Genomic DNA, 15,059 nt, shown 5'->3' with positions numbered 1-15,059 from the left:
ACCGTGGCGCCCGAACTATGTTTAGTTTCATAAAATATGTAATTAAATGCATACGGGAAGACAGACCTCACAAGGGAGTCAAGTAGAGCCATGCTAGTTTGCCGCGTGTGGCTTTTCAAATGCGTACACTGATGTTTCTCAGACCAATTTCTTAAATATCAAGGAAGCAAACACTAGACTGTATCATATTTGGTTCCTCGAATGGAAGCTCGCGCGCCTCCCTTTGAGGTTGTCAAAACATCATTCCGAGCAAACCGATCAAGAAAACAATGAAAACGTTTTGCATTGAAAACAAACTCGGCTGTATATTTGAGGAACCATATTTGGCTCCGCAAACAGGGGCCCTGATTTCACCAAGCCTTTCGCTGAATTAAAATAGCACTAATCAGAAAAAAAGTAATTAATTAAAGAGCTTAGTTGTTGCTCATTCAGTGATTGCACTCAGTCATGGTGAGGAATGCAGGTTCCGTCTTGAAGTTGCACTTAAGTAACCCAATATGGTTTGACGCTCTCTGGGATGACCGATGACACACACACACACACACAATCAGCGTGACGATACTCACTAGAGGCAGAAGGATGATCACAGTCAGGACCAAGTCTCTCATTGTCTCCATCGAAGGGCTTCTACTGAGTTTCCGTGTGCGTTCCTGTGTGTTGGCTACAAGGGATGCCCCGCTCTCTCTCACAGCATAGTTTAGCATCAAGGCCCCTGCAACAACAGCGCATCAAAGAGGACATGCTAACTAATCGTGGCGAATTTGAACTGATTGTGTGCATCCCAAAACAGGACACGAAGAACATTAATTGTAACTCGTCATTGAATCAACTGCATACCAGTCATTTTATATTTATACATATATTTTATAATATATGTGCATATATATATATATATATATATATATATATATATATATAAAATAACAACATAAATAATAAATAAAATAGTCACCTTTTTGTCAGGATTTTTTGAGCACATTAATCTGTTCCATCATATCATATTTAACAACCCCCCCCACCCCGAATAATTCAATAGCATGTAAATTCATGTGAAAAAAATGGTGTAGGTCAAAGAAGCTGCAACCATTTGTCATTGTCGTTTTATTTTCATTGGTGGGCTGTTGCCGTGGAAACTGCACCGTGCATTATTGATGTCTAGCATTATTTAAGAAAAGAGGAAAACACAATATCTCACACAGCTTCCACCCTTGAACACAACATGTGTTTTTTTATACCGACGCAATGAGTTCATCTGTTTTTGTTTTGGGGGATTTATTTGAAATTACATCATATAAAAACATAAACAATGGAGCAAACACCCTACGCCCTTTCTCCATTTAATCATATTTACCCAGAAGACATTGTAAACTTAAACAAAGGAGCAAAACTTAGTGGTGGGATGGGGAGGATGTGAAATCTGAAAGGCCCGCAATGAGGAAAAAAATTGAAAATAGAAATAAAATAAAGCACCCCCACCACCCTGCTTGAATTACTCATCCACACAGCTTTCTGAAACAGCAATGAATCACCGCAAGCACACATGAGCACACACACACACACACACACACATGGTCAATTAGATGTGTGTGTTTTTTTTGTTGCCAAAATGTTGCAACAGACAACTGTCCCCACTAGAAAGGCTGTCCCCAAAATAATGACTGCATGCCAAGGCTGGTGCCACGTAAGGACACAAAGACATGAACACACACACACACACACAAATATGGTCAATTAGTTAATCATGTGTTGCCAAAATGTTGCAACAGACAACTGTCCCAACTATAAAGGCTGTCTCACACATAAAAATGAAGACAAGGACACACCCGCTCGCACTCCGTCAGAAATCTGTGTCGCCCCCGTTAAGCCCCTCCAACATTTTATTTGATATTCTAACATACATGAGGAAATTGTTTTCCTCAGACCTTTATTTCAGCCCCCGCGAAGCAAAACAAATAATTAAATAAATAAAAATCCCGATGCCGTCTCTGCGACACACACCTCCTCTCTCTGCGCTCATTCTCGCGCAGACAAATTCCACCTCATGTCCCTTCGCCTCTCGTGGCCAATCCAATTAGCCGGCGAGCATCTCTCGCATGTTTGAGCGAGTCGTAACTCACAAGGACCCTCCTGCCCTGCGCGGAGCGGGCGGCGCAAACACAACGACACCGCATAATAAGAATAAGAAGAAAAAAAAAAGATTAGCATGACGAAGAGGAGGAAGAAGGTGACAGGCTGCAAAGAAATGAGGAAGCCAACATGGCAGATTGAAGCGTGTAGGAAGGAGGGAAAGGGTCACGTGACATCGCAATTTAAGGGGAGAGGGGGGGCATGTGACTCATATATTTTCAATCCAAATTGTGGGGGTAGACAAGAGCTCGTGTGTGTGTGTATATACATATTATATATATATATGTATGTATATATATATTGACTCAAAGACAGAGTATGACATGGACTATCTGGGGAGCGCATTTAATAGGCAATACATCCACAGTCATTGCACCAAAAAAAAAACAGTCCGTTGGGTGCTGTCTCAGATGAAGCTGGTAATCCAAATGAATGCGTTAATCGTGCAGTGCATCCACTCAACATTGCGTCCTAACCGTATCGTCCACCCCGAACCCATTGTTACTCCTCACTTCTACACACGCACACACTGCATCCATCCTTAGAGCCGCACATTATTGACTCCCATTCAAAAAGCTCATCGAAAGTCCTTCAACGTTGTGCCCCCCCCCCCCCCCGCCCCGCAGACAAGGCAAGTAAAGGTGCGTTAACGGGAGGGTTGAAAGAAATGTCAAGGCGAACTTACCGAAGGGGTCACCCTTCTCCCCGAGGGGTGTGTGTGTGTGTGGGGGGGGGGGGGGGGGCGTCCTCCTTCCTCCCCCAAATATGCACGCCGAGGGTGCTGTCCGGTGCGTCAGCCCGTCCTTTCTTCTTATGCCGCTGCCGCACGACCTGTCTGCTGCTGCCGCTGTGAGGAAGAGGAGGAGGATGAAGAGGAGGAGGAAGGGGGTGGTGAAGAGAGGCGGCGGCGGTGGGGAGGGGGGTGTCTGTTCCTTTGGGATTTTGCATCTCGTCACATAGAAATGAGAAGACGGCGACAAAGTGAGATAACGGTTACTCGAGGAGCAAATAAATGTCAATAAATCAGTCCACAAAAAAAAAAATACATTCAACAATAATGATGTAATTAGTCCCCTCACTACGAACTGCGTTACACCTTATAAATATTTTTAAACGATTGTTACAGTCCACAAATATAAATTATTCTTATTCTGGAGAAGTTAATAAACACGGTTATATAAATGTCATTATTAATAATCATCTTTATTACTATTAAGTAGTAAACGTTTTAAACAGATGGCTCGTTATTTTTTTTAATGAAGTAGTTCATCAACAATTATTTCTCGACAATGACAACTACCGCTATATACAAATATATCAATTAAGGTCGTTTTTAATTTGAGTTTTTTCCCAAAAATATATATGCATGAATGAATTGAAGTATGACACACGTGCACACGCACGCGCGCACGCAGACAAAAACGGGAAACCATTCATAAAAGCGTGTTGTGCGCCATGCTGACCTTTTGCAGATGCCCCCCGCCAGGCGGTAGGTTCGCTTCCCTGCTGGGCGCAATTCACGAGACTGCCGAGTGGGGTGCGTGATTCACCTCGTGCTCGCTCTCCACCGCCTGTTCGTCTTCAGGTGCACGTGCGCGCCTACACTTGCCCCCACCCCACCCCAATTACCACCCAACCGGAATACAAACCTGACCGCTTTGAGGTAAAGTGATCTTCAGCCCCGTTGCTCACCGACCTTCAGCACCACGGACAGCGACCTGGGCCTGGCGCCATCACAGCGGGAGCCTTCACGGGGCAAACGTCAGAAGGACAAAAAAAAAAAATATTGGGACAGATCCTAATCAGTCAATCGGGGGGCTGGGGGGGGGGGGGGGGTTGACTATTGGCAGCGCACAAAACTAAGGAGACATGTTAGGATGACTTTAGTGTGGAAGAACGCCATTTGTTTGATTGGATTTGACGTATCTTGCATTTAGGAATGCATTTACACATGCAAACATACATAGACATGGTTTTGCCTGTCAGGCAATTTCTAGTTTTAAAAACAGAGTCTTATTTTGAAATTCATGCTTTTATTTTAACACTCCACAAGCACATGCACATACCTCAGAGGAACAACAAAAAAAAAGGCTTGATCTCCTTCAGCGGCAAGGTTTCTATGTATTAATAAAGACTGTTAAGTCATGTCATGTGCTGTTTTGTTTTTTTAAATTTTCCCAAATGCGCTGTTAAAAACGAGTTTGTGAAGTTACTTGGGTCATGTTTTTAATGTTCTAGATGCACAAGCTAATTTAGTGTACGCTAATAGTTGGAAATGGGTTGCCATTTTGAACATATATGGACACATTCAAACAGAGGAAAACACACATCTACTCAATAACCTGCACAAACAGGCATACACGCGCACACAACTCATAATACGACCGCACATTTCCAATCATTCATCTCATCAAGATCCTTTAGATGCAATTCCATGCGACTAACAGTTTGAGGAAATCCCCCTTTCTGTTCCAATTGCACAAAGTGAGGTCCATACAGTTTTCCTCAAACAATGACGGCATGAAAAGTCCTAAACAGGAAACAGAAAGGCACAACTCTCATACACCTTTCAAACTGCATCGCCCATTAAAAAAAAAAAGAGTTGCTTGAAAAGGGAGCCGAGAAAGTGAAGCGTTGTTGTGATTGGACGTCACGTGTGACGCAAGTGCCCTTTCATTTACAGGAAGGCTTTACAAGACTTGCCTCAAGGACATGGATGCAAATGGAAGGGGTGGCCAGCCAGTCACTCAGTCAGTCGGTAATGGTAGGTCTGTTTCGGCTGGTAATAGCAGCATCGGCCTTGTTGCCATGGAGAAATAGCCAGCAGCGTCCGCCTGTGGAGTCCTCTAATACTACTTTGACGACATCGTCTTGCACTGCGTATCACTGCTTGATGGCATTAATGCTGCGTATCAGACAGACAGGCACAAAGAGAGTTGGGCATTAGGACGGGGAAGCGGCAGACATCGAGATGGATGGCGAGACAAGCAGACAGAAAGACAGTCAGACAGACGGGTACAAATGTACAGGCGTACTGTAGAAGCAGGCTGAACGACAATAAGAACGAGTGACAGACAAGCAGACAAACAAGCGGGCGGTCAGTTCGGCAGGCAGACAGACAGTCAGAGAAGCAGAGACAGTGTGAGACAAGCAAGCGGAAAGGTAGACAGATGGACAGAAGGACAAGCAGACTGGCATACAAGAGACAGGCGGTCAGAGAGACAGAGATGAGTGGACAGAAAGGCAGGTAGAAAGACAGAAAGACGGAAGGAAGTAGATAGATAGGCGGACAGGCGGAGGGTGTGATGGACAGATAAGTTGACTAGCAAATACAAACAGGCAGAGAAAAGAAAGACAGACAGGCAAAAAAACAGAGTCTGATGGTATGACAAGCTGGCAGGCCGTGAGAAAGACAGGCAGATGGACATCTGGACAGAATAGCAATGGGACAGACAGGCAAAGAGTGATAAGTAGACAGAGACGGGGAGACGGACAGATGGAAAGAGGCAGGCAACCGACAGAGGCAAAAGGAGCGACAGGCAGTCGGACCAAGAGACAGGCAGAGAGGCAGGAAGGCAGACAGAAAGCGTCCATGTGAAGGGAAATAAGCACTGCGCTTCCCTGCTGGGTGCAAATTGCACCGAGTCCACGAGTGTGAGTCACTCGTTATTTTTTGGGTCGTTTTAAGTTTCGCACCGAGTGTTACTGTTGACGTTCAACACCCTCGCAAAAGCTGCTTTCTTATTTTTACTGACTCCATTTTTTTCCCGTGTAATATTTGGACTTAACTATCGGAAATCATGTTTTTATTTAACAGCAATGATGCATTTGTTGTCAAAAATGATTATTTTTAAGAAAACGTGACCACTTATGTTGATGTCAGGGTTAGGTTTTTTTTCAGTTAAAATGTCCACTTTTTGTGTTATTTCAATTTTTGTCTGTCATGATCCTGTCTTGTTTGCTTTGCTGTCTCAGTGTCCAGCTGGCGAGTGGGCGCTCCCTTAGGAGTAACACCTGCTCTCGTTACCTGTCTGCTTTAAAAACCAAGCCACGCAGACAACTGGCCGTCCGATTATTAGTCTTACTCATGACAGCCTCCAAGTGCTTAGTTTTCGAGACGTTCTTGACGTTTTTGCCTCATGTCCTTTAAGTTGACAAGCAATTTTCGTACATCTCATTCCTTGCCATTTGTGCGCACCTTTTGATTTGTTCTAGGTTTTTCCTGCTTCCTTGTTACCAGCTTTCCATTGTACTTTCGTCGGTCTTGCGTTTTTGTTAATAAATATTTTTGCAATCAAAATATCTTATCTGCGTCTACGATTTTGGAATCCTCATTCTGTCCGTACTTTGTCCGGACACTTGACATTATCATTCTTTTCCTCTCAAAACTATTGTTAAAATAGTGTTTGTGTTCAAATATGTGTTCCTTAAAGGGGACATTGCGACACCGATGCTATTCATTAGCTCGTCAGTGCACTCAAATTTTTGCTTGCAACTCAAGAGAAAAATACAATACATTATAATTTCTTTCTTATTCTTATTATTTCTAATTTTTTCTTATTTCTCGAATTTCTGCTATGTAGGCTATTATTTTACGAAAATGGAGAACCTGGCCCTCTTCCTAATCTGATAGATCCTGGCAGCTTTTGCCTCTGCTGGGTTGATTTTGTAAGCAGTCCGATTATTTTCTGCACATAGGTGCAGTATTGATAGAATGTGAAGTGTGCTTCAGTGCATCTCCACTCAATGAGGCTCTCCACGGGTCCATTCGGCCCCCACCTCCAGGCCGTCTCCATCCCAGCCACTGTATCTCTTCATGGAAACAACGTGAGAGGGAGGCACCCTGTGGTCCCGCGCTAACAAGTCGCCGACCTGCAACGACTTGAAGCAGAATTGGCGGCGGGGGGTGTGGGGACCCCTACGAGGGACCGGTTCCCTCTTCAACGTCCACTTGTCTTCCAATGAGAAATGTCGAGAGGAAGAACGACACTATTTGTGTGTGCGTGTGTGTGTGTTTGTATATTGAGGGGTATTTTTTTTCAAGTGGGAATATCATGGACTTGATGAAACAATTATTACTTTTTTAATCTAAAAAAAAGACAACTTTCTGGGGCCTATTTTCATAGTCAGATCCATGTAAGGTCAGCGTAAACATTGGTGCATCTTTATTTTGTGCCGTGGCAACTGTAGTTTACTGGATTTGGTAATTTGCCAGACCGTGTTATGCTTTGCTGGGTGTTCCAGCAGATTGAAGGCATTCTCAAAAGCTCGGCGCACTTGATAATATAGTGACAGAACGTAGACTCGACTTTAACTGGCTAAAAGCAGGTCTAAGTTGTGGCACAGCTCAATTTTGGTGGCCAGATTCCATGCTCTGCAGATATTTATGGCGATGTCATCGTATTTCATTCATAATTATGACATCATTGTGCATTAAGCCCCCTGAATCATTGAATGCATTACTTTTCTCGAATATATGTTTAAATATGAACTGAGGTACAACTGGTGTGTGTGTGTGTGTGTGTGTGTGTGGGAGCAGGGAGGGTTGTCATAACCAGATGCGCATTTGGGGGTGGAGGGTGGTCTCCAGGTGCTCACTTCGCAGCTGCCAACATCATCTGCAAGAGCTTGTTGCAGTTCATGCCAATCTCCCGCAGAACCTAGGGATAATTTAGAGTGTTCCATTACGCCCACATGCATGTTTTTGGAATGCGGGAGGAAACCAGTGTACCAGGAGAAAAGCCACCCAGGCACGGGTTGAACATGCAAACTCCACACAGGAAGGTCGGAGCTGGAATCGAAGCCTGGACCTCTGCACCATGAGACGGACGAGCGAACCAGTCGACCATGTGCCGCTCTTTTACAGAATATTTGGGCGGTTAATTTAAAAAAAACATTTTTTAAAAAACAACATCACGCCGTTTACTGTGCAGTTATCGTATCATAGGAAGTCACCGGCTGCACTTCCTGCGACACAGAAGGCAGGAGGGCATGTTGTCGAACAAACACAGATGGCGAAATACAAGAAAGGCTGATGAAATGCAGACCTTTTGAGGATGCAGCGCCAACCCCGTCTTGCTCTTAAAATGTGGCAGGATGAAGCATTATTGAGCAACCACTCAATAAATAGTGACTGTTCAAAACAGGAACTTTTAAAATGACATATAAGCAAAATCATACACACTCAAAACACCAAATAGACCATGCATCCATTTTGTACACTACATGCAATAATGAGTATTTTATAAATGAAATCCAGTGCCTGGTGATGTCTTTGTGTTCCCGAATTTAAACTGCAATTCATTGCATAGGATTTTCAACCAAATAAGAAAAAGTGAAAGTTTTATTTATGATTGTTCATTTGTCCCATTACTTTTGGTCCGCTAAATAGTGGGAACTGTTGCAAATTCCGACAACTGTTCACCTGCTTTGGATTTAAATCAAAGCTGAAAATCTGCGGTGAGAACAAATTATTCAGTTTTCCTTGAGGTGGTGTTTGAACAACATGTGCAGACAAATCGTAAGACAAGACCCAGGCATATATTCTTTATCCACTGCATAAGATTGATCATAATACCCCTGCCAGTGTATTTATTATGTAGTTGTGTTAATATACTGCCCTCTCGTGGACACCAGAAGAAGCACAATGTCAATGAGCATTTGATTAAGCTATCACTATGTTTTTATCAAGTACAATATGGAAGAGCAATAGCGTGTCCGTTAATTTGAGCAGAATTGAGGACACGGGTATTTTGAGTAACAAGCATGAAACGAAGTGAACTCGTAATTCGAGGCACTCCTGTATATTGCCAAGTCAAAATGGACTACGCCAATCACACAAATGATAGGCATTACACCGATAATATCTTTATGTACACCGAAACATGGTACAAGATCATGTCACCACCACACAATGAGTCTATTTAATGATGCTAACGTGTCATCCCGAATTTGCGCAAGTACCACATGCGTCATGAGTCATGACGAGTATCTTTTTATGACGCTCCTCCCTCAGTGCAGCAGTGAGTGAGTCAGTCAGCCTTTCAAAAGCTGCTGATTGGCTTCGGAGCGCGAGGCCGCTGCCACCGCCACCACTTTGTCATGTAATTGCAGGTTGCCCGAGAAACTGAAATTCTCTGTAATGGAGCCCTTGGACCGGGTGGGAGGAAAGGGGTGTCAACAAATGGTCGACGACCATCTTCGGGCATTGTGGGGGATGGGAAATGGAATCTATGGGAATCTTCTCAAGATGCCGAATTTAAACCATTGAAATGATTCGGACGCTGTCCCCACCCAGATGACATCATCCAAAGATGAAAAGCAAGGAAATGTGATTTTAAGATATCCTTTATTTGTCCTACACGGTGGAAATTTATACAGCATCTAGCCAGTCGTCCATTCCTGTCTGAAATGCGCACTGTTTTTCCGACAGGCTCGGTCAACATAAAACGGGGTGGGGGTGGGATGAATACCAGTGGGGGATGAAATATTCAACAACTCCAATGAATGCTTGAGAAGCACTTAAAAGATGCGAGACGAGTCATCAGGGGAAAAAACGATTTTGGCTTTTTTTTGTTTCAAGGTATTTTATCATCATAGCATGCCTCAAAATACCACTGGTGACCGTAGTAATTATGGAAAATTATTTAATTTAATGTTTTTATATATATCACACACACAAACACCATTTATATATATATATATATATATATATATATATATATATATATATATATATATATATATACCATTTATATACATAGACCAAAAGTGTACTCATCTTTAATGTAATAAAATGTAATAAGCAGGTCTAAGTTTTGGCGCAGGTGGTTTAATGGGATTTTGGTGGATTTGAGCGAACCTGAGCTCCACGAAATTGTTTGATGGATGTCATCATATTTCATTTATAAATATGGCAACAGAATGGGACAAACCCTTGGAATAATCGTCCTAATCAATTCATCGAATGAATTATTGTTATAATCATCTTTAAAAATATTTTAATAGCACGCCAATGACCACACCACGGGTGGCGATTTGGTTGCTGCTCTTTAAGATAAGAAAAATAAGATAAGAAAACCTTTATTAGTCTCGCAATGGAGAAATTCCTAATTCACAGCAGCAAAGTTATGAAAGGACGAAGTAGAACAACAAAATATAGGAGCTGCTGGAAAGGCAGCCACTCTCGCGGCGCCATTTTGAAGTCAAAATAACACAACACAACACATAGGACATAGACAGTCGTGCAATCTTCACCACGTTTCTGCATACACTTTGTTGTCTGAAGCAGTTCTAGATGAAAGAGGAGAGGCTCAAAGTGTCCTTTCACCAGTGGATCAGAGACGTCATGCTGAAAATGTGCACACGTCTGCTACAAGCTAAGTTTTGAGAGCAAACACGAAGCTGTAGCGTCCATTGAGGAAAAGAGATGAGTTCACTTCTCCTGTCCCATGTAATCCGCTTCAAACTCCAAGCCAAAGTGACAAAACAAATTTAAAAAAAAAAAAAAGCAAGGCTCATGAGAGCAATTGCCGACGGCTGCCTACTCGGGCGCCATCTTGACTTCAAAGATGGCGCCCGAGTATTTTAATTCTAAAATGAATAATTATACATAAAGCATTCCAGACGATGATCATTAAGTTCTACCTAATATTGTGGCCTGAAATGTGCCGCAACCTCAATTCCATCATCCCCGAGCCAACAAAAGAGCCAGCAAGTGCGCCTGCGGCGTGACAATCAAACGTTGTAGCTATGTGGTTCACTCAAGCCACACTCAATCATAACGCCACATCATCAGGTCGCCATGGCAACAAGGAGTCAGAGCCGTGTTTGCGCTTTTAGATATGAAAAGGCATGTGAAAGAAGGGACTTTTAGGGACAAGTCATGGGATTAAGGGACAAATCATGGAATCTTGGTGCCCAGATTGGGGATTATCACCGAGTGTCCTACAATTATTTTATTTGCACGGTTAAATAAATGTAAATCACATGGTGGAAGTCTGCACTATTCGGAATGCCATTTTACTTATTATCACGTTCTGCAATTTCCCTAAAGCAGAGTTCAGACTGAATGTCCCCAATGTCCTCAAACGTGTTCCGTCCCATCTTGTCTTAACCATCTGCCGAGGAAGTAGCCATCAGCACAAAGTGACTCTCTCTTTCTCGCTCACTTGCTCTCGCACACACATCTCGGTCTCTATGCCTTGCTTGTCAGTCCAGCTGGTGGTTTACGTGTAGGCCTGTCAAATGCAGAGCTCCTTGGTACGGAGGCGGTGAGGACAAATAGATAATGAATAAAAGATCAACAGGGGGGCCATCGCGAGCTCGTTTTGTTGTATAGCCGCCAACGTGAATATGATGTGAAAAAAAGTACGAACAGAAAGTTACAAACCTGTAATTGTGTCAAGTTTTGACAAGCGAGGTGTATGTAGAGTCCCCCCCATGAAATTTAAACGGGAGGCCAAATATTCCAAACTTTTAGTGAGTAGTGTAACTTGTGAGGCAGTCTTGTCAAACACACAGCTACTGTTCCCTGCAGAAAATCCTTCACACTCAAAAATGTGGACGCTATTTCCGATAGCTGCTGCATTTGAAACAACACACTCCACTTTGCTGCTCCTCCCCTTAGAATACAAGGAAAGGTAATTGTATGCATTCATGGTTCCCCCTCGAGGTCGGCGCTGCTTCATTTCGCCGGTTCGGGCCGGGCGCTCTTCCCGTCGCAATTAGCGAGGTTAATATCCCGGGCAGCATCTCTGAATGAAATCTGTGACTGCATGAGTACGCTGGCTGAGTGATGCACCTGTTCGCTGTAATTAGCCGTGCGGCGCTTGTAATGAGCTGCTGTAGTCAAGGTTAAATTTAAAGGCACATCCCGCCACTTTGCCGCTCATGCTTCTGATTGGCGACCCTGAGCCAGGACTGGGGTCACTGGCTAATTTTTTCATGCCACGAATCTGTGATACTGTTGCTCCAGTTTGGAGGCATCAAAACAAAACGTTCACCTTGAAAAGTTTAAAAGGTCTGTTGGGAGAGCAGTAGCTTTTACACAAAAACCAGCAAAGAACGTATTGAGATAACTGAAGGGGCTTTCCTTTCACAAAGCAACACAGTAACGGTGATTCAGACAACTTATGTTTCATACTGCGATCCCGCAAACAGCAGCAGCAGGGCTGTAAAAGCACCTGGCGAAATAAAATTGTCATTGCCTTTTACACTTAACCCAGCAAAGGCAGGATATTGAAAAAAAAACTGCGTGCTTTTACAAATCAACATGACATCGTTGATTGAGACAATTAATCTTAATCAAAAGATTAATTAATTTTAATTAATCTTTTGCACAACCATTTAAAGTACGCTTCTTTTACACAGTCGTTAGAGAAATTTTCTAAAAAAAAACTCACGTACCCTTTACACAGAATCCAGTAAAGCTGGATATCGGTGCAAGTGTGGGCAGTTTCACACAGTGAAACAGCATCATGGATGATGTCAGTCAAGCTTATTGTCGACCATGATCCCAAAAAGTCGCCATATAAGAGTCTTAAGAGAAAATTCTCAAAGAATCCACGTTTGCCTTTTACACAGCACCTGGCTAAAAGAAGGACATTGACAAAATTGTGCGTGCTAGTACACAGGAACATGGCATCGGTGAGTCAAAAAGCTGTAAAGTGTCCATATCAGAGGCATAAAAGAAAGTTCATGAAATGAGTAACATTCGCCTTTTACACGTAACAGAAATTGCCATCCCTCGCCTTCAGGTTTTCACCGCAAGGCAACTCTTCGGGCATATGGAAGAATGCGTTGTGGGCAAAAAAAGTCTTCTGTACCAAATGAAGTCAAGGAGGCGTGCGTGGGGGTGGGCAAGCGAGTTGCCATGGAAACACACGCGGGAAAAGTGGAGATGGGAGGCTTTCACATGAGGGAGACGGGTCAGGAGGGTTATGTTTTTGAAGCAATGCATGATGACATCACAAGTGACCTGACGTCAATTGACCAATGGTACCTTTCGATTACATCTAAACTTGCTGAAAACATAAAATAAATCAATTGGTATTGTATTTTCTCGAGTGTCATTTCATTTATTTCACTGAATTCAAAATATATCCTTGCATCTGATTGGCGGACATGGACAAATTTCCATTGGGTGTGTTTCACCATAAAAAGAAATATTTTTTAACCAGAGTGGGGAATATTTTAAAAAATTCAAACGATATTAGTGATATAGTATTTTATTGGGTTTAGCCATTTAATTTTTTTTCCTAAAATGTCAACATTACTGTTGAAAATGTGAAAACTAAATTACATTTGACCTACATTAGAATTATTTAGGGTTTATTTATTAAAAACGATATAAAATTCAGAAATTTGATTTAGACTAAATGAAATAATTTGTCGTATTTTCTTGAACATGATCTGTAAATCTGTAAATTTAACATTATCGGGAAAAAAAGATCAAACTAAAGGGCATTCAATAGTTGTCCTTCTAAGGTTTTTATTGATTTTGATTATTGAGCCCAATAAAAAGAATGAACCTCGAAAAACATTAAAACCTATCTTTCAACGTAAGACATCTGTTAAGATATCTACATGTAGAATTCGGACATCTGGCTCAACACACACACACACACACGAAACTTCATTTTGTAGTCATGTTTCGGTGTCTGCACATTAGCCTCGCCCTCAGACCCCCCTTAAGTACAGACATCCAGTGGAGAATCTCCATCTTCTGGCTTATGTCACTTTAAAAATAACACTCCTGATCTTTGGAGACGCTGCGGGCCGACGATGCTCTGGTCGAGTCGCCATGGAAACAGCAGCCATTAAGCCCCCATTTGGCTATTTAGCTGAAGATCGAAGACGGGCTGTCGTGAACTGTGACCCCGCCACCAGCCTGCCCCCTTTCTTTTCACGTCTTAGCTTCAAACTGAAGGGTTTTTGCGCATCGTATACCAAAAGCCGAATGTACATTATATTTACACACACACGAGTTAGATGACAATATATGGCTATATTATATATATATATTATATTACAATGGATCATAAATAGCTTGGGAATCATCCTGCAGCATTTGTGGCTAAGCGTACGTTTCAAATTGGGATGAAAGTGGTAGCTCGTTTCTGTGGAAACGACACTTCCGTCAGGCGCTACTGTCAGGACATGAGAAGGAATAATCATTTGTATTCTGCATGTACTCTATATAATTTCTCCGTCTTTTTTTTTTTCGGAAGCGGAAAAAAAGAAACATGTACATTTCCCTTCTGTCCATATCTCTTCATGTGAGTACGAAGGAATAAGAGATGTCATATTTATATCTTATACGTTTCAAAATTTGTTATATATACATCCATCCATTTTCCGATCTGCTTTATCCTCACAAGGGTCGCGAGGGGTGTTGGAGCCTATGCCGGCCGTCTTTGCGTAGTAGGCCGGGGACACCCTGAACCATTTATAAATCGAGGCGTTTAATATGGACTGTATAATCCAAAAGTGTTTTACATTTCTTATATACTACACTAGCTGGTTCGCCGGGCGGCTCATCAGCTAGTTCCTGCGGAAGGCTGGTAAGGTGGGCCTTCGGCCCACAAAAGTGTTGTTGCTTGGTTCAACTTTTTGTTCATCTTCATTGCTTATCGCGAAAATAAAGAGATGTTTAGCTCTACTAAATAACTAACAATTTCATTGCAATGCTTGTGGGTAGACAACATTTTTTCGCTAAGATGCCCGCGCGATCGTAGTGAGCCACTGCCTGAGCGGCGCAGTGAAGTAGGTACGTTTTGAAAAGGGACAGACGGAAGGACAGACCGCGTGCAGGACGACGCGCAATATATATATAAGAAGATTTCATAATTGAGCGGGTTGAATCTCCCGATTCTCATCTAGCTGTGTTCGATTGTTGTACTAAAACAAAGACAGTATTTATGCTACTACTA

The 15,059-nt window shown here is 42.6% G+C and overlaps 1 protein-coding gene across 5 annotated transcripts in view; it reads right to left on the bottom strand.

The window, feature by feature from the left end:
• Positions 1–15,059, bottom strand: part of adcyap1r1a (adenylate cyclase activating polypeptide 1a (pituitary) receptor type I) — a 43,214-nt gene that overhangs the window by 15,641 nt on the left and 12,514 nt on the right. For 4 of the 5 annotated variants that reach the window (XM_052088280.1, XM_052088281.1, XM_052088282.1 and 1 more), the window contains exon 2: positions 567–712. In XM_052088280.1, coding sequence (XP_051944240.1) covers positions 567–712 — 146 coding nt within the window. Of the gene's footprint in view, positions 1–566; positions 713–1,998; positions 2,179–15,059 lie in introns of those variants that run through there. The other variant, XM_052088284.1, reaches the window with a different exon arrangement.

Source organism: Hippocampus zosterae, chromosome 15 (assembly GCF_025434085.1).
Source record: "Hippocampus zosterae strain Florida chromosome 15, ASM2543408v3, whole genome shotgun sequence".
Lineage (NCBI taxonomy): Eukaryota > Metazoa > Chordata > Actinopteri > Syngnathiformes > Syngnathidae > Hippocampus > Hippocampus zosterae.
The sequence above is the reverse complement of the archived record's forward strand: the minus strand, read 5'-3'. Positions and strand labels throughout refer to the sequence as shown.